Source organism: Miniopterus schreibersii (genome assembly GCF_964146895.1).
Source record: "Miniopterus schreibersii genome assembly, chromosome: 1".
Classification (NCBI taxonomy): domain Eukaryota; kingdom Metazoa; phylum Chordata; class Mammalia; order Chiroptera; family Miniopteridae; genus Miniopterus; species Miniopterus schreibersii.
In genome coordinates this window covers 161596714-161617329 of record NC_138101.1, presented here as the reverse complement: position 1 = coordinate 161617329, position 20616 = coordinate 161596714, and the positions used below count along the sequence as shown (strand labels likewise).

The window sequence follows — 20616 nt, the reverse complement described above, 5'->3', positions numbered from 1 at the left end:
TTGCCATGAGAGTCAGTTTTGCCTTTCACTTTATTTGCGTGGGTTATTCCATCATTATCCAGAGTATTATGAAGACTCATAACTTGGATGTTTTATTAATGGTAGATCTCGTTTTAATTAAGTTGAACTTTACATAACGTAAAGTAACCATTTAAAACTGAACAGTGGCATTTAGTATATTCACAGTGTTAGTGTTGTGCAACCACCACCTCTAACTAGCTCCAAAACATTTTCATTACCCCGACATAACTTGAAATTTTTAATGTACCTTTTTGGGGGAAAAAGAGTTTAGAATACTATTATTTATTGTTTTATTTGCTTATATAGTCTGGTATAAAGTGCTGAATCATAACTATGTTTATCTTTAGGTGATTTCAAGTGTCCTGTCAAAGAGGAAATAGCAATTACCAGTGGTGAATGGGAAGTCCTTGGCCGGCATGGATCTAATGTGCGTTCTGTTATTCTGCTGATAGGTTTGGTTTGGTCAACGTCTGCTGTGTATATGCAGTGCTAAAAATCAGTAGTACAACTTCATATGACCCCCAGTGTTTTGAAAATACTAAGTTCGGACCTAAAAGAACACAAGTTGTTGGAAAAGAAGAATCTTAATTTAAATTATAAATCTCACACATTTTATGTCCCTGGTATTAGATGTGTACTGGTTACTACAGATCACCATTTTCACATATTGTGTTGCTACTTAATAAGGGAAGGGCAAGTCCATACTTCTCAAGTCTAGCAAAAATTGTAAATTAAAATATAGTTTAAAAATTACTTTTAAATCTCTTACAAACTACTTGTGTCATTTCTACAATAGAAGTTACATTTACTCCTGAGGTAGTGATTCTCTTTCATTCACCTGTTTATCTTATCTCACAAATTTAAAATTTCATCCACCATCTGCGATGAGTGATAGGAATTTATACAGAGTATAGATTGATAGGGAAAAGGAGGAAAATCCACCCTGTTTCACTCTCAGCATGTAGCTTTCTGTGGTTATTCATTGAATTCTAATTTTTTCTTTTGCCTTTCATAGTATCTTATGAAAACAAATAATAACTTATTTGTTTCATCTTTCAGTTAGGTGGACAGTTTCATGAGGTCTCTAAGAACTCCATTCTTTATATGTGTGATACATATAGTTAAGTTGATGTATGCTACCAGGACTTAGTGAAGGCCTGTGATTTCCTCAAGTTGATTTGGAGATTTATTGAAGGATTGTGTATACTGGCTACTAAGAGAAGTCACTCATAGCCCCCAGATGATTGAGAAAGAATGAAGATCCAGGTCCCTGGTTTGTTTTTGTTGGTAAAAACTCTAGACTATCATAGGGTTTATGATATTAAAGTCTAATTTTCACTGAGAGTCTCACATGGCCTTCTGGTTATATATCCAAATAAAATTTTTCCTGTTTAGGGACCTTGGATGTTATTGTTAACTGAGAATAATCGGAATTCTAAGTTTTGATAACAAAAAATTACACTAATGTAAACTTCATGCAGTGTAATGGTTGGATAATAGCTAGGCAACCCCCAAAGTTGTATTTACGTAGATCTGAGCTTTATTTGGGCAGCCTGTATGTCTGTCTACTACTGTCCATTATGTGCATCAGTTTCTTTGTTTATGTCATGCTTATTTATGTGATGTGTTTGTGTCTCTCTTTCTTACTTTTTTAATTTCCTGTAGAGGGTTGTCATTTTAATGGAATAATTCTTGTATTTTAAGAAAAGCACACATTCTGACCATATAGGAAACTACCAGTGGTGCAACTCTGGTGCCCTTTCTTCTTCTTGACAGGATGTTCTTAGCTATAAGTCATGAACAAAACAGACAGGTTTATTAACATTTATGACAAATTTTTAAAAAGATGCACAAATCAAAGGGTGATTCATATGATTTCTAAATAAAATTGGGGATTGTTGGTTAAGTTACATATTGTTGTTATTTTGTCAGATCCAAGTTGATGAAGTCAGAAAGCTGGTATATTTTGAAGGCACCAAAGATTCTCCTTTAGAACATCACCTGTACGTGGTCAGTTATGTGAATCCTGGAGAAGTGACGAGACTGACCGACCGTGGCTATTCTCACTCTTGCTGCATCAGCCGGGTATTAAGTCCCTGTTTGAAAAGGATTTCCTGTCATAAAAAAAACCTCTACTCCTGTAATACTCCTTTTGAGTAATTTGGAAATTGGTGAAATTGGCCTGCAGAACTCTGATTCTCTTAGGAAAAACTTTGAAAATTTTAGCCTTAATTTCAGCATTATGTATGTACATAAATGGTCAGACTCATACTCCTCTGACATCAGTGCAGATATAGCAGATAACTTTTGTTACTGTTCCCTGAGGAAAAAGTAACTGTTTCTCCTTTTCTCTAGCATTGTGACTTCTTTATAAGTAAGTACAGTAACCAGAAGAATCCACATTCTGTGTCCCTTTATAAGCTATCAAGTCATGATGATGACCCAACTTGCAAAACGAAGGAATTTTGGGCCACCATTTTGGATTCAGCAGGTACTCATTCCCTGAACCTGGTCTTAAGTAGGATTAGTACATTCGTGCTCTACAACCTATGTGATATGTCTTCCCATCTCCTGAGCTGCTGGGTTTCTGATGGATCCCACCCCTCCTACTCTTATCAGCTACCAAGTAAAATGGGTTACCTCCCACTCTAGGCAGGAGCAGGCCTGGAAGGCCTTTTTGAAAATAGGATTAAAATAGTCAGTATATCAGCCAGGAAACCTGATTCTCACACTTTTGGATGATTTCCCAGATAAACAAATGAACTTGATAATGTGCCCTGAACTAGTAATACTCTTTGAGCAGTGAAGCTGCAGCTTTAGGGAATAACCAGCTGGTAGCTTTCTTAAACTTTTAAAGGACTTGCACTGGCCGTCTTAATAAAAGAACTCTTGTTCTGTATAGGAGTGAAGAGCACGGTGAATTATCTATTTTTAAAATGTTTGATTTCTTAAATACAAAAAAATGGAATAATTTTATATATCCTTTAATCCACTATCTCCCCCAATTTTTTTCCTTTTAAATATTTTCATGCATTAATATTTGCTAAGGGATTAAGAATTATTATAAAACCACAGGGTGTAGGTATGTTCTAATGTGCACAAGCAGACTTTGTAATATGATGATGATTCTGCTTAAACTGTAACATCTTCCAGTATACACAGAATACTTAGGATAGATCTGTATAGCTTTGGTAAGCCAAAGACTGATCGTGACTTTCTTTTTTTCTGGCTTCTGATTAGGCTTATTCTCTAATAATCAGAAACAAATATTTATTGATCACCTGCCTTGAGCAGGTTAAATTGACTGAGATAAATTTGTGCTTCCAGTTTCTAATCAGATATATGTATTAACGGTTAGTAAGTTACACCGAACCAAGCACAAAGTATTTGTATAGTTCTGCACGTAAATACCTCCTAGGCTCCAAGGATTATTCAGAATACTGTGTGTTTATTTCTGAAATAGATAGTTTGATATGTTCATTAGGTTTTCTTTTTTAAAGATAAATGTTGTTGCTTAATTTTTTGAGTATCACCTGAAAGGGGGATGGTCAGTTATTTGTTTGCCGTTGTGGGTTTCTCTTTTCCTTGCTCTCAAATTGCAGATGTCCCATAATAACTTCTCTTACAGACTCTGTATGTTATTTCCTTGCAGGTCCTCTTCCTGACTATACCCCTCCAGAAATTTTCTCTTTTGAAAGTACTACTGGATTTACATTGTATGGGATGCTTTACAAACCTCATGATTTACAACCTGGAAAGAAATACCCTACTGTGCTCTTCATATATGGTGGTCCTCAGGTGAGTATACTTTATTACATATACACACACACATACATATGTATTGTGTGCGTGTGATTTGTTTTTCAGATGTCTAGTCAATTGTTTAAGTTAAGATTTGAGCATTGTTGAGCCTGCCTCTGCTGTTATTGACTCTGGCTTTTGTTACAATTATCCAGCTTAGGAGTTCAGGAAGCTGGATTTTGTTAGATGGCTAATTAATAAATCTGTCAGTTTCTTAATTTACAGTAAGGACTTAACTGTCATGGGGAATAGAATATTCATCTCAGTAGGTAAATATGTTGTTTTCTATTTAAAGAAATTTGCTTGGAAAATGAAATTAAATAATTAAATTTCTTGATAAATAGAAAGAGTTTTAACAGCTATTTTTAGAAAATCATGGTAGCCTGATGAATTCTCTCTCTTCATTCTAAGCCTATATCTCTTAAGCAACTAGAATACTTTTATTAGTTAGTTAGGGCAACTGCTATGCTACTATTCAGCACCGTAAAAAGTTTAACCTTGATTTTCCTTTTTCTGTTTTAAACATTAGCATATGAGTATTAAGTAAATTCCATTGTCTATCAGAGTAAAGTATTTGGGATAGGTGAATGGTTAATTGGTAATTTTTAAAAATGTTTATTCTTGATTATATCTTACATTGAGCTGTTGAAGAAATGAGAATATAATTACATTGTTTTTACAATGTAACTCTTGGGCTTGGTAAATATCCTTTATAATTATGCCCAGTTATTTAGTATCTGAAAATATATTTAGATTCCAAGTCATCCAAAAAATAAAAGTAAAGCAACTACATAAGCCATAAACTCTCAGTGATGATCTATATCAAGTTAAATCACTTTGCCACCGTTAAGTGTGTTTTACAAACAAGCATGATTCACATTTGTATTATAGTTACCTACATATATATAAATCATGAAAATGTTAAGTTAGACCTCTGTTAAAAACTTGAAGCCAAATCTTTGTAAACTTTAAAAAAAAAAAGGCTTAATACAACAAAACTCAAAAGAGAAATTATAGGACACTCTTAGAAGCTTTATATGTTTTGTTATATTATTTTTATATTAAGGCTAAGTAAGACCGGGGGTTTCCTTTCCAATGAAGAAATGCTATGTGAAAAACACAGTATAAAAACCATCTGGTTATCTAGATTTTAAGATTAACAGACACCTTATATTAGTAATTAAGTTTTAAAAGTCTAAGCCAAATGAAAAGATACTCAATATCACTAGTCATTAGGGAAATGCAAATCAAAACCACAGTGAGATACCCATTATATCCACTAGGAGAGCTATGGTCCAGTTGCTATGGAAAACAATATAGCAGTTCTTTAAAAAGTTAAACAGCCCTATCTGGCCTTTGGCAATTCCATTTCTGGGTACGTACCCAAAGCAGAGACTTGAACGGACATATGCACTCCAGTGTCCATTGCAGCGTTACTCATAGTAGCCAAAAGGTAGCAGCAACCCAAGTGTCATTGACAGATGAATGGGCAAAGTGTGGTATATAATAGAATATTATGTAGCCTTAAAAAATATAACATGGATGAGCCCTGAAGACACTGTGCTAAATGAAATAAACCAGACACAAAAGTACTAATATTCTATTATTCCACTTGCATGAAGTACCTAGAATAAACACATTAATAGAAACTGAAAGTAGAAGTTGCCAGGGACTGAGGGAGAAGTAGGAAGTTACTGTTTAATAGGTATGGAGTTTCTGTTTGGGATGATTAAAAAGTTCTGGAAATGGAGAGTAGTAATGGTTGCACAATAGTGTGAGTGTACTTAATGTCCGTGAACTGTACACTTGAAATGGTTGAAGTGATAAATTTTATGTTATGTATATTTTACTATAATAAAAAATCTCAGTGCAATTAAAACAAAATTGTTTAATTATTTGGAGTATTTTATGAACACAGCTTTACTTTCTTATACTTATAGAAACAATTCCTTCCTCAGAGTATTATTTGGAAACATTCAAATTTGGTGAGGCCATAGGAGAACCTGGCCTTCAGTTTGCAGAGAGATTTCCCTAGGAGACTTTGCATGGTAGAATGCCTCTGGCACTTCAACCCACCAGGGAGATCAGTTCGTCCTCTTGCTGGATGACTCCATTTGAGTGAGTTAGGAAGAGGCTCCTTAATGTAAGACCAGGTCTTTCTAATGGCACACAATAGCCTTAGAAATTTGATTAAATCACGTAAGGGGTCCATGTTCTGTTTTGGTGTATATTCAGGTCAAAGTACCATAATTCATAACATGTCACAATTCATAACATGAGTTGAATTATTTTGTCATTAAATACAGCAATGTTGTGTTATGATGCTTCCTGTGTGCTAGACACTGTTCTGCAAATGTAAAATGTACCAAAGAGCAGGCTAGGTGATACCAGGGCACAGGTTTTGAAGAATTGATTCTGAAGGAACTCTTGAATTCTCACTGCCAAAGGGCATTCTGTTTAAGTGCCTCCTTGCAGAAGTAGCAGGCCTCCAGGCTGCAAAGGCAGAAACACTGGCTCTGGGGGAAAGTTTTCATCAGACATTTGAGGCCATCTTCTGTGCATGACAACAGGCAAGGAAGTGAGGTAGCTTTCTTTCAGTGCTCATGTTTGTGTTCTTCTATACCTAGTACTTCTTTTTTCAGCTCCCTTTAAAAAAAAAACAAAAAACACCTGTGCCCACCAAACCTCTCTCATGGTAGAAGGGAAAACATCATTCTCCTCTCTCTGTTTTTCATTCAGCAAATAGTTACTAAGTCCCTATTATGCATCAGGCACTATTCTAGGCAGTGAGGATATCACAGTGCACAAGTCAGACTAATGTTCCACCCTTTTGGAACATAATAAGGAAAATAAGTAGACAAGAATATATATATAACTTCATAAAGGGAAGTGCTATGAATAATTGTTCGGAAAGAGAATGGCAAAGTGACTAAAATAGAAGTGTTGATAGGAAGGTCAGGGAAGGTCTCTACAGAGGGTGAGAAGGAATGAGCCACATTAAAGGTCTGAGGGAAGAGCATTCCAGAGAGAGGGAACAGTAAATGTCAAGGTTAAGGTCCTGGGGTTATAATCAATAGTTGATAATAAGGTTAGAGTACAGTACATAAGGAAGGAAATGTATGAGATGAGGTCAGAGAAATTGCCAAAGGCCAGATAATGTGGGGCCTCAAAGGCAATGAATGGTAAGGGGTTTAAACCTAAGCTCCTTACCATTGGAGAAAGCTAAGCTACAAAATCGTATCTGATTTACATTTTTGAAACATTGCTCTGCTACCATGTGAAGAGACTAGGAGGACAAGAGCAGAAACAGGAGCACCAGTTTGACAGTTGTTACAGTGGCACCAACATCCAAGTGTTCAAAAAGAGAAGGTTCTCTACACACACACCCCAGTCTAGCCCAATAAATGCTCAGTAGTATCTATTGAGTGAAGATAGTGTTGATTCTTACTTATTTATTTTAATTTTTTAATTGATTTTTTAGAGAGAGAAACATGGATTTGTTGTTCCACTTATTTATGCATTCATTGGTTGATTCTCGTAGGTGCCCTGACCGGGGATCAAATCTGAAACCTTGAGACAATGCTCGAACCACCTGAGCCACTTGGCAAGGGCCAATGTCGATTCTTGTTTAACTCCTGACTGACTTGGTTTTCCCATTGGTTTCAGTGAGAGAAAACTTCTTTCTCATTTGCCAGAGCATGTTTTTTTGTTGTTGTTGTTTAATATCTATCTTAGTGTCCACCAAACCTTGAACTTCTATTTCTGCCCACTAATTGAAGTCCTCTTTTCACTAGACAGTTTTTTTTTGGTGAAACACTAAACTACATTTAGTTTCCCAGTCATTTTGAAGTATAGTTTCTAAGGCGATAAAGGTATTTAAGAATTATCCTGCCTTTTGCACTGATTTGTGTAACGAGGGAAAAAGAAACTGGCCTGATGTCACAGTGTTTTATTAAAATACTAAGTCTTCCTGCTACTTGTCAGAGACAATCCCAGAAGAGATGGGTAGGGAAGAAAAATGATCCATTTATCCTTGTTTCTGCCATTTGAATGACACAGTTGTTTAGGGTAGAAGTAATCATTTTAGTAACTTTTTCTATGGGGTAGGTTAAATCTCTTGTATGTAATTAATATCTTGGTTATAATTTTAAAGTCATTGGTTGCTCACTAATTGCCCTGACTTAAGTGTGAAGTTAAGAAAGAAGAGAAGTACCCTCCTACCTGAAGACGTGTTGGTGGTTCCCTGTCTTTGGACACATAAGAATTGGAGGCAAAGAAATGTGGATTTGGAGAAATCTGGGGCCAGCTTGCTCCCTGCAGGCTCAAGATCAACCATCCCACATAGTAAAAAAAAAGAAAAGCAACATAAACATGGAAAGATTTAAGTGAATTTAAAAATAAATTTGGAGGAGGGGGAACTTACTGATCAGTGGGTATAAAGTCTCAATTATGCCAGATGAATAAGTTCTAGAGATCGTCTGTACAACAGTGCCCTGTAATTAATGATACCGTAGTGTACACTTAAAATTTTGTTAAGAGGGTAGATCTCATGTTAAGTGTTCTTGCACATAAGAAAATAAAATGTCATTTTAAAAGCAAAATAATATTAAAAACATAAGCTTTCTACTTTTCTCAGTGTCCTGCCTCTCATGCTTTTGTATGCTACCATATAATGAATTTCACTGAAGTTGGATTTCTTCCAGGTGCAGTTGGTGAATAATCGGTTTAAAGGAGTCAAGTATTTCCGTTTGAATACTCTGGCCTCTCTGGGTTATGTGGTTGTGGTGATAGACAACCGGGGATCCTGTCACCGAGGGCTTAAATTTGAAGGCGCCTTTAAATATAAAATGGTGTGTGAATATACAAACATTTTTCTTTTAAGACATATTTTCTGGTTCATTGTTTGGTGTGAAATCCTAGAGAGAGAGAGTCGGGGGAAGGGGCTGTGAGTGACTGAGTGTGTGTGTTAAGTTTGGGGGTGGGAGGGAAGCTACAATTTGATATTCACTAGGCTAGCTCATGTCTACTCGTATGTAACTTTGGGGAGCTGAGATAGAACCACTTTCACATAGAAATAGCCTCTCTTTCTTTTTGTATGTCCAGCTTAGCCAGAAGGCAGCACCGCTTAGCTTTAGCATCCTGTATAGTATTGAAAAGAATAACTGAGATTTGTTCTGTCCTCTGTGAAGAGAGAAACCAACTGGTTAGTGCCTTCCTTGTGACAAGCCTCTTTCTCTCTACAGGAAGCTTTAAATGCTACCTTTTAGAGATGCCCCATGTCCTTTCTGCTGCTTTGGGAAATGATGAGAATCCGATGTTCCTTTTGCACAGTAAGGCAGTTACTGTGTTTGCCAGTGTATTGGACATGCTGAGTAAGACATGGGGATTTTCTCCCACAGCCAGTTCTTTGACCTTATGTTGTATTCGCATGTAAGTTTTGTTGTTTTTATTTTTGTTTTTTGCTCAGTGAAGTGAGATTGTGTGCACTGGCAGGCCTAGTAATACAGACAGGGTGGTGGTGGTAGGAACTAGGACTTAATTAGCAGGACTTTAAAGAAATGGTATGTTCAGTTGCTAGAGGTAGACTGTGGGGAAACAGGAGGATAAGGCTCAGGAGTGATGCCTTCTGCTTCACCCATTGCGTTTTAAGAAGGAGCAGTGAAATTAGTCAACCACTGAAGGGGGCTCATTTTTTGTCTCTGGGTATGGGAAGGCTTGTTACAAGGAAGATGCTGACTCTTAGCAGACAACAGAACAAATGGAAGTGGGGAGCACCCGTATGGCAAGGGACAGTTTGGGCTGCAGTAACTAAACTCCAGGGCAGGCTAGCCACAGAAGCTGTAGGCTCCTGTCTCTAAAGTACAGTTTTTAAAAAAGTTTTTAGGGCAACAGAATCTCGATGATGAATTCTAATCTAAAAAACTACAGGTGTTTTTAGTAAAAACATTTATTAGCTTCAAAAGCACTCTCATAATGAGGCTTCTTTTCATTGGCATCAGTAAAATGTTCTCCCTTGTTTACAGGGGCAAATAGAAATTGACGACCAGGTGGAAGGACTCCAGTATCTAGCTTCTCAATATGATTTCATTGACTTAGATCGTGTGGGCATCCATGGCTGGTCCTACGGAGGATACCTCTCCCTGATGGCATTAATCCAGAGATCAGATATCTTCAGGGTATGTGACTTCCTCATGCACTTCTTTTGGTAATAAGAATAGAATTTTCTATAAGTTGAGGATATGAGAAAAATGCTGATTTTTCTGAAGGTTTACAGAGCTGGCAGTATTATGGAATGTTAGGGTTTCTGTGTTTAATAATAATGTGAGGCAATAGAAATATTTGTCAACTTGTGATAACCATGTGAGCTATATATTTACATATTACCCTTTTTAAAAAAATACATATATTGATTTCATAGAAAGGAAAGGAGAGGGAAAGAGAGATAGAAACATCAATGATGAGAGTCATTGATGGGCTGCCTCCTACAGGCCCCCAACTAGGGATCGAGCCTGCAACCTGGGCATGTGCCCTGACCGGGAATCAAACCCCGATCTCCTAGATCCTGGGTCGACGCTCAACCGCTGCGCCACTCCCAGCCAGGCATAGTATCCATTTTTTAAAAAAAACCACTTGTCAACCTGATGACCAGTTAGGCTATTTGTAGACGTATGCCAAAGATTATGAGAGTTAGTCATGATTAGTAGAACACACACACATACATATTTGGATTGTAGTTACTTGTTTAATTGTTGAACTGTAAGCTCTGAGAGCAGGAACGTGGTCTGTCCTGTATATCACTGTATCCTCAGCAGCTAAGCACAATGCTTGGCACATAATAGGGCTGAAGTAAATATGTATTAAATGAACAAATTATTAAATATATAAATAATGGTTACAGTGCTATAAACAACTTCTTAGGAAAATGTGCTAGAAGAAAATATATCAAGATGCTAACAATTGTTAAGGTAATGGAAATTACGAGTAGTGGTTTTCTTTTTTATACAGGGTGGGGCAAAAGTAGGTTTACCGTTACGAGCATGCAAAACACAGAATTTATTCCTGTATTATTTATTAATTATTGTATTCTCCATACGAACAACTGTAAACCTACTTTTGTCCCACCCTGTATTTCAATAACATGATTTATTTTATAGTGAAAAATAATTTTTATTTTTAAGAATAAAAATGATAGGGTTTTTGTTCTTTCATGTATATTCAGATAATATTTATTTATAATAACTACAAAATGAACTCTGAAAACTAATAATTTCTCCAGGCTTACAGCTATCAAGAATGTAATAATAATATTTAAATACAAAACTCTATGGGAACCGTAAAATGAGGTAACTGTTTAGTGCTTAAATATATTTCATTCATTGTTTTAAATTCTGTACTGCCAACAGAAGCTTTTAAAAAAAAAAAAAAAAAAATTTTTTTCCCATATAGAGCTAACACTTCTCGCCCATTTTCCCCCTATAGCAGGAATGAGTTTTCATTGAGGCATTTGTATGTTATAGCTCAGTCTACCTTTTAACAAACATGTTTCTATTTCAGCCATCCCAGGTTAAGGGCTTGGTATATAGCATGCCTGTGAAACAAAACATTAACTGACTCACAAAGTATCAAGTCCTTGACCTTGGCACTCCACTTTAATTTTTTGAGTGGTCTGAGACCCTGTAGCTCCAGTCCTGGGGCTAAAGCCTAAGGATAATTTTAACTTGTAAGTTTGCAATTATAGATTCTCATTGCTAGCCATTCTTTTCTGGAGCACACTTGACTGTCACTGTTATCTTATGCAGGTTGCTATTGCTGGGGCCCCAGTCACTCTGTGGATCTTCTATGATACAGGCTACACAGAACGTTATATGGGTCACCCTGACCAGAATGAACAGGGCTATTACTTAGGATCTGTGGCCATGCAAGCAGAAAAGTTCCCCTCTGAGTAAGTTCAAGCTTTTAAATTAAGATTATAAATTTAAAATTGTGTTTTTAAAAATTGTCTTTAATAATAATGAAAACTACAAATACTATAACCAAGACTAATATTTTATAGAATACTAGAATGGCATGGGTGTTTCCCAAAGCTGAATTATAGGCCAGTTATATCATTTGGTGTTTTTTTTTCTTTATAAGTTATATTTGAAGCAGTTTGCTTGTGCTAAAAGAAGCTTAAGTGCACTACTATTTAAGGTGGAAAAAATTTTATTTCTGCGTTATTTTACAAATGTTTATGATTTTTTTCTGGGACATGCCATCATTATTGATGTGTGCTAATATATTAATAGGAGATTGTACACATCTTTTTATTTTTTTAATCTTTTATATGTGTGGCATCTAGTTAATATATTACAAATATATTAATATTGGAAATGTTGAATCCTCTTTCTAACATTACAGTATAAGGAAGTCAACATAGTTAAGTGTGATTAGTTTAAAGGAGTTACGTGGTTTTCCCAGTACTCTGTTTTGCCTAATCCTCTGATATTTCTATTTCTCCAGACCAAATCGTCTACTACTTTTACATGGATTCTTGGATGAGAATGTCCATTTTGCACACACCAGTATATTACTGAGTTTTTTAGTGAGGGCTGGGAAGCCATATGATTTACAGGTGAGTTTTTCTACATTTTTAAAATAAATAATGATTAATGATTGATTACTTTAAAATACAGTCAACCATGGAGTAAGGCCAAATTTTCAGCTGTGGTCATTCTTTGCTTAAGAAAACTAAAGTAATAGGCATAGTTAGTAGTGCCTTTAGTTGGATAAAAATTAAGATTCTGTTGAAGTCAGGCTGAAAACTGGCCCATTGGATTCCATGACGTGTGTATCTGTATCTGCTTTCAGTTTGTTATCATGGAAAAGATGACAGGAATCCAATTACTGTCCTCCTTTGCCTTTCTTCCCCTTGGAAGGGTGAGGAAATGTTACTTGATTTCATGGTTATAAAAAGAAGTTTTAAGACCTGATTACATGGTCTTTTACTTTTTATTTTATATTGATATTGGAGCAGAAACCAGAAAGTTATCCACTTTCATTGCTCCATTACTCACATAAAAAGGTTTTAAGGGAAACTTCCTCCTTTCTACTTCTTACATAGATTATATACTCATAAGAAATGAAGAAATATTACTTTTTCCTTTTTTATGTTTCAGTTGACATTTATGTAAGTAAACTGAGACATTTGTCTATAGCAGCAGTTGTCAAGCATTTTGGTCCTCTTTACATACCAAACAGCTTTTGTTTATGTGGGTTATGTCCATCAATATTTCTCGTTTAAGATATTAAAACTTAACAATTTTAAGCCTTGGCCAGTGTGGCTCAGTTGGTTGGAGTGTCGTCCCACGCACCAAAAGGTCGCCAGTTCTGTTCCCAGTCAGGGCACGTGCCCAGGTTGTGGGTTCAATCCCTGGTTGGGGTGCATACAGAAGGTAACCCATGTTTTTCTCTCACGTCGACGTTTCTCTCTCTCTCCCTCTCCCTTCCTCTCTCTAAAATCAGTTTAAAAAAAATTTTTTTAAGTTTAAAATATTTATTTATTTAAAGCTACTAGATGTTAACAAAAATCATTTTTATGGGAGGGGGGAGACTATTTCCCAAAACAAAACAAAAAAATTTACTCAGAAAAGTAGCATTGCTTTCTTTTTTTGTAAATCCCCTTAATGTCTGGCTTAATAAATAAGACACCTGGATTCTCATAGCTACTTCCAGATGCAGTCTGTTGTGAATGTTCTTTTGGCTAAAGTGTGAAGAAAATTCAGCCTCACAGAGTATGTATTTAAGAAATGGGAGGTTTAGCCTTTTCAGATAATTGTGGATATTCTTCTTTGATACTACAAAACTGGACAAATGGTAGTTTCTTAAAGGTTAGTTTTTGTGTGGAATCTGAGCCATATCTATAAACTTTTCATACTCTGTTACATTATAATCTCTAGGATCTTGTACTTCAAGTGGACCTTTTACCCGTGCATTGGTCATCTGGAAAATATTGGTTCACTGTGTTATGCCAATCTTCTAAATGTTGACTCATTTAATTATATATTATTTTAAAACTCACATGAAAATTCCACTGATCTCATCAGAAAAGTCTCTTAAGTTCATATTGGGAAGCTCAAGAGCCAGTAGTGGTAAATGTAAGTTTTCCAGAATTCTAATCTTTTAAAAGCTCAGAATTTGCCCGGCCGGGCGTGGCTCAGCGGTTGAGCGTTGACCTAGGATCCAAGCGATCGGGGTTCGATTCCCAGTCAGGGCACATGCCCAGGTTACGGGCTCGATCAATGGCTCTCTCATCATTGATGTTTCTATCTCTCTCTCTCCCTCTCCTTTCCTCTCTCTGAAATCAATAAAGATATATTAAAAAATAAAAAAAATAAAAGCTCAGAATTTACCAGTATTTGGAAACACTGTCAGTGTTGTTCTTGAAGTGACCAACTCACTTCATTCATTTTTGAGAAAATGTTTGCCAGATACCCAAGTCCGAATCACCATAATTGTCAGCCATTCTTTCAAGTTAAAATGAAGTTCCATTTAGAAAGTGGCAGTTCAGCTCACAGCTCCATCCTATAGCAGAAGTACTTTATGTATTCTTTTCATTTCATCACCGCAGAATATTAAAAAGATACCTACTCAAGAGTTGCAATTTAATAAAATTCTAATTTTTATTGAAAGTGAAGTTGGCATTTTCCCTTTTTACTGCAAGTATGTGGCAGTGAATACTGTGACTCCTGGTACAATTTAATGTGATTGTCATGATTTGTGCTAAGGCACCAACACTATCACTCACCATTGCTTTTGCATTATCAATACAAATGCCAACCCAGGGAATAAAGGCAAATACTGTTTTAGTATTGTTCTGAAAGGAGTTTGACCTCGTGTATCTCTTAAGAGGGTTTCTGAGGACCCCAGAAGTCTACAGACCACACTTGAAGAACCATTGGTCTACCCTTCGTAAGCTTAGTGGTATATAGGGAATTATAAAAAGTGGAGAGCGTTTTCCATTTAAGTCTTTAATCCATTTTGAGTTTATTCTTGTATGTGGTATAAGAAGGTGGTCTGTTTTCATTTTTTTGCACCAGTTTTCCCAACACCATTTGTTGTATAGACTTTTTTTTAATCCTCACCGGAGGATATTTTTCCATTGCTTTTAGATAGAGTAGAAGGGAGGGAGGGAAGGAGGGATGGGCGGGGGAGAGAGAAATGTTGATGTGAAAGAGACACATTGATTGGTTGCCTCCCATATGTGCACCCCTACCGAGGCCTGGGAACAAACCTGCAACTCAGGTACATGCCCTTGACCAGGAATGGAACCTGTGACCCTTTGGTGTGCAGGCTGACACTTGAATCACTGAGCCACACCAGCCAGGGCTGTATAGACGGTCTTTACCCCACTTATGGGTATATATACGAAGAAACCCAAAACACTAATTCAGATGAATATATGCACCCCTATGTTCATTGCAGTGTTATTTACAATAGCCAAGCTATGGAAGCAACCCAAGTGCCCATCAATCGACAGGTGGATAGAAAAGCTGTGGTACATATATACAGTGGAATATTACTTGGCCGTGAAAAGGAATGAAATCTTACCATTTACAGCAGCCTGGATGGACCTAGGGGGTATCATGCTAAGTGAAATAAGTCAGACAAATAAAGACAAAATACCACTTGGTTTCATTTATATGTAAACTCTAAAGAACAAAATAAAGTAGAAGCACACAGATACAGAGATCAAACTGATGGTTGCGAGAGGGAGGGGGTGTTGGGGGCTGGTTGAAAAAAGGTGAAGGGATTGAGAAGTACAAATTGGTAGTCACAAAATAGTCATGAGATGTAAAGTACAGAATGGGGAATGTAGTCAATAACATTGCAATAACTATGTAAGGTACCAGGTGGGTTCTTGAAATATCGAGATGGGGGACCACTTTGTAAAGTGTATGATTGTCTAACCACTATGCTGTACATCTAAAACTAATACAAAATAACATTGAATGTAAACTGTAATTGAAAAATTAATTTAAACAGAGGAGAGGGGCCTTTAGATAGGATGTCTGTGTGTAATATCTTGGAAAGGGTATGCTTTATATTATTAATCCTGTTGGAAAGTTTTGGAAGGAGATGTATTACTAAATTCTTACTTTTTGTTTTTTGACTTTTTGTTGTTAAGATCTATCCTCAGGAGAGACACAGCATAAGAGTTCCTGAATCTGGAGAACATTATGAACTGCATCTTTTGCACTACCTTCAAGAAAACCTTGGATCACGAATTGCTGCTCTGAAAGTGATATAATTTTGACCTGTGTAGAACTCCAGTATACACTGGCTGTTTAACCAAATGAGGAGGTTTTATCAATAGAGAGCATAGAATTGATGATTACATTTTGATACCTGCCACATAACATTTACTTCTGAAGGTATATTTGGTGCCATGCAGGCACCTACAGCTTGTGGATAGTAATCTAATACTTTAACCATACACACACAGAAAATTGAATGACATATTTCTAAGGGACCCAGCAATACTTTGAGAATTACTGAAAGAAATAAGACATTAGCACTATGTATCCGTATTACCTTATTTTCACTTTTAATAGCATTATAAACCTCATGGACTTAATTAGTGTATTTTTACAGTATACTTTGAGTTTGTTAAACTATGATACTAGTGATTGGTTGGTTCAGTTCCAGAATCTCTGACTAGTTACAGATTTGATAGCACTTAAATGTAAGTGAATAGCTTATGCTTCATTGCTTGGGGTGTATCCAGCATGTTATGAACTAATCACTATTAAGCCTATGACTTAACCAGTCATTAATGATTTTTCAAGGAAAACTTAGTGGCCTCCTGAAGACACATTTTGTTTCATTCAAGCTCTGACCAGTTTTTAGCCAATTTTAACTGTACCTAGTATAAATAGTTCTCTTTGATGATATGGCAGAGTGAGTTTTTCCTTTTGCATAAAGGCAAGTAACTATATGTAGCATGGATTTAATTAGTCTTATAATATTGATAATTATAGGCAAAAAATTTTTAATCAAACGATTAGAGCTTAAATATTTACTGGAAATTATTTTTCCTTTAGGAAAAGGAGAAAGTACACATTCACTTGTATTCTTCAGAAATGTAGTGGTGCCAGCCTCCACTGGGCGTTTCCTTATCAGAATGTCCCAGGGCTTTAGGGAGATGGAGGGAACGAGGTGGGGCAAGGAGACCAGGGTGTGGAAAATGATGGATGGGAGAGGAAAAGGCGGAGTCTGCTTAAGCATTAAGCAGAGTGTAATTTGACCAAAAGTCCTCATGAAAAAGTTTGGAAAGTGAAATTAAACTCCTAGAATGTTAAGGAAACCAGAATTTAAAAATTATTCCCTTGCCAACACAACGTTAGACTGATGTTATTCAGGAGAGGAAAAGTTCCTTAAGAGTTCCTTAAGAGTTTTATAATTCTAAATTCTAATTTTTTGTTATTTTCTTTTAGTTTTGGAAACCTTACAAATTCAAACTGCCTTTATCCTTTTTAAATTATCTGAGCATAATTTAGATGTTGTGAGCTTAAAGAGGTTTCTGGAACAACCTCTTTACCGTAAACTGATCCCTGACAAGCCGTGTCTCTCTCTCAGTGTTCAGAGCCTATAGCAGTTTCTGGAGTGGCCATGACATTTCCTGGGTTAGCTCTAGCACGTGACTGGAACGGGGCCCATAGGCTTTCCGGTGCTGATGGGACCCGGCCACTGAGAGTCTCGGGATGCTAGATGGGTCACGTTGGAGCCAGTGGCGGAGAAGGCACCTGAGCTTGACCCTGTTTATCACAAGCCTCAGTGTTTGGAAAGTTGTTACTAATATTTTTAAACAACACTGCAAGAAAAATTGCCTTTTTTCCCTTTCTCACCACTACACAGAGCAGATTTCTCCCATAGAGAGCACAGCCTCTGTTGGTAAGAATGGTGACTGTGCGTCAGAGGTGGACTTTATCACTGAGGGCCAGGTGCGAGGTGGGGAGAGTCCAGAAATGGCAGGGCGACTGTGGTTCTGTCCGTGGGAAGGGGAGGGGTTTGCTGTTTGTGTATTATACTGTAAAATAGGTGCCACACTTTTTCCTTTTGTCTGTATATGTATTGACTTTCTTGTTTATGATATTTACCCATGCCAAGATTTGTTTATATTTTTTTAATGTTAAATTAAATTGATTTGGGTAACTTTTCTTCCCCAAGAAAGTATTTTCCCACATGACTTAAGTATATATCTGACCGTTGAAGGTGGTTTATGTCTGTGAACTAGTTGGCATCTAAGGATCTATCCTTATATAATATGCAAAGTAGAAATGGTATGGACAGTGGCTTTTAGACAGCTACTCATTTGAAGCCTCTTACCCATTAAGGCTGTTTCTTCAAAATAGCATCTCTTATTTTACCAAAACAAACCTTTAAAAACCTCATGCGCTCTTGAATTAACAGGTTTTCCTTTTGCATTTTGCCTTCTCTTTTCCTCCTATCACAAGGAATGCTTCTGTTTTAATTCCCACTTAAATGCCAGTCCCCGTCTATAGGGGGAAAATACCTGACTGAATTCACTTGCAGAAAGAGAGCTTGACTGAATTTGATTTTTTTAAACTGATGTGAAAACAACATAGTCAGTTCAAGCAGTCAGTTAGAAGTATTACTAAAACTATCAGTCCCCTGTCTACAGATAACAACTTAAAAGGCTAACAACCTTATTTCTATATAAAAGTGGCAGCAGTTTTTATAAGAGCCAAAAAGCACTAGGTTAAACATGAAATGGGTTTTTGCAGGCTTAATAAATGGGTGCACTCGATCAACCATTGGCCAGTATAGTTGCCTGTGCGTTGTTAAGCCAGTGGGACTGAAAATCTAAAATTCATCTTGGATACTTAACTAAAAGAAATGCGTTCTTGAACTCCACTCTTAGAAGTTTGGATTCGGTTTACTTGGGTGGAGACCAGGAATCTGTATTTCTAAGAAGCTTTCCAGGTGGTTCTAAAGCAAGTCATTTGTGGGCTGCTTTAAGAAACTCTTCTGTAGATAAGGGGGTTGGATTAAGAAAATAATAGGCAGTTTTTGCACTGGACTGGTTTACAAGAGCTTAAAACAACAGTCCAGACAGCTGTTCATCTGTGATAACTGTCGGTCCCTTCTCACTCTAAAAGAAGCAGAAGGTATCGTTCACTGTGTATCCCCTTTATCTGGAGAGTCCTTTTGGAATGAAGGTTTTTCCCCCTCTGCCATTCCTGGCTCGTGTCCAAAGCCTCCGACGAGAGAATGGAGTCGCAGTGCATGCGTTACCTTTAAAAGAATGAGCTTATAGATAGTGATGCTTCTGTTTTTTTACTACTTGTTTTATGCCGTACAGAAGGTGTAGCCCACCTCTCTGTAACGTCGTTCTCTCTCTAGGTGGAATGATTCCTGTAAGAGCTCTCCTTATCATAGAACCATACATTTTCCAAGCTATTATGTCTTTGATATAAGCTAATATTCTTTGTCGGAGGAACCTACATACGTAGTGAGAAGGATATATACCCGTGGCCAGTGAGTGTTCAGTTGGTACTAGACTCTATCCAGATGTCCTGACTCAAGGTAGTCGAATATGTAGAAAACACAAATTTTTAAAGAAGTATTTATTAATATATTCCTATGAAACATTTTAAAGATAACGTAAAATGGTTAATCTTTCCATTCTAAAGTAAATGCTAAGCATGCTTATTAATGAAGCAGTACTTCTCATTAGTATATGACATTCTGAAATTAATTAAAATTGTTATACTAAATGTGTCTTCCTCGGTGTAGTGCGGGGATTTGGGGACCGGGATATAGAGTGCTCGCTTAAGCCTAGGAGCCCAGCGTACAGCTCTCTGAAGTAAGAAAGGAGACATGGCCCTGCCTAAACTAAGCTGTGTGAGTGTTTAGTCCCAACAGACATAAAGGAATGAGGAAACCTCTCTGACATCCACCTTCCCAGCCCCTCTCAGCCTCACCGATCAATCATGCGCCTAGAATATGGAAACATGTTAGTGCAAGGTGCTGGCTCCGCTTTTTTTATTTTGTCAAGAGACAGCTCTAGGTAATCATTTCAGAAGTCCCTTTCAGGCAGAGAAAACGTAGTAGTCATATGTTTGCTTTTAAATAACCCAAATACAAATTTATGTTGTATTCAGCACAATCGGAGTTCAGGTCTTTAATTTTAGAACATAAAGTGCCTGCTGTTTTAAGCATTGACTTGTATAAAAAGAATTGCATGTCTCACACCAGTAAGTTTATGGGTTTTCTCATTTTCAGCTACATAGCTTTTAATCATGTAAAGCAAAACATTAGTTTTGTTGCATTTTATTACAGGTTCTTTGTTGCAATAAAGATGCTGCTAAAATTAATTGACGTAAATGTTCCTTTTTTCCCCAGTTCCCCATTTGTACAATCTTGCCTTGATTAGTGACATGTATGGAGTGATGACTACACACGAACAAGGTCATGTGCTTGCAGTGGAGAAGGGAGACTGCAAGGTGATTACATGGGCCTTCTAGTGCTATAAACACTAACTGCAAATGCATCCAGACCCAAAGTGCAGTGTGCAGAGACTGCTCTGTACCTGTAGGTGGTTCCTAACACCCAGCAGTTGGTACTGCAGGGGGAGGTGGTGCTTGGAGCCCGTGATTAACAGATCCTCCCTGAGCAGCTGGAGTTTCTTGGGATTGCCACTTAGAGTAGATAGTGGTTTCTGCACATTCCCCAGAAATTTTAAGGGAGTTCAGTGTAACGCTTTCTTTAGATTTTTCTTTGACAATTCTCTGG

The 20616-nt window shown here is 36.9% G+C and overlaps 1 protein-coding gene across 3 annotated transcripts in view; it reads left to right on the top strand.

Moving 5' to 3' along the window:
- The window catches only part of DPP8 (dipeptidyl peptidase 8), a 51604-nt gene extending 31406 nt beyond the window's left edge, over window positions 1-20198 (top strand). The window contains exons 13-21 of one of the 3 annotated variants that reach the window (XM_081147347.1): window positions 369-448; window positions 1954-2106; window positions 2377-2512; window positions 3674-3819; window positions 8526-8672; window positions 9846-9998; window positions 11622-11764; window positions 12322-12433; window positions 15986-20198. In XM_081147347.1, coding sequence (XP_081003473.1) covers window positions 369-448; window positions 1954-2106; window positions 2377-2512; window positions 3674-3819; window positions 8526-8672; window positions 9846-9998; window positions 11622-11764; window positions 12322-12433; window positions 15986-16108 — 1193 coding nt within the window. In that variant the 3' untranslated portion in view covers window positions 16109-20198. Of the gene's footprint in view, window positions 1-368; window positions 449-1953; window positions 2107-2376; window positions 2513-3673; window positions 3820-8525; window positions 8673-9065; window positions 9178-9845; window positions 9999-11621; window positions 11765-12321; window positions 12434-15985 lie in introns of those variants that run through there. The other 2 variants (XM_081147346.1, XM_081147348.1) reach the window with 2 other exon arrangements.
- The last annotated feature ends 418 nt before the right edge of the window (window positions 20199-20616 follow it).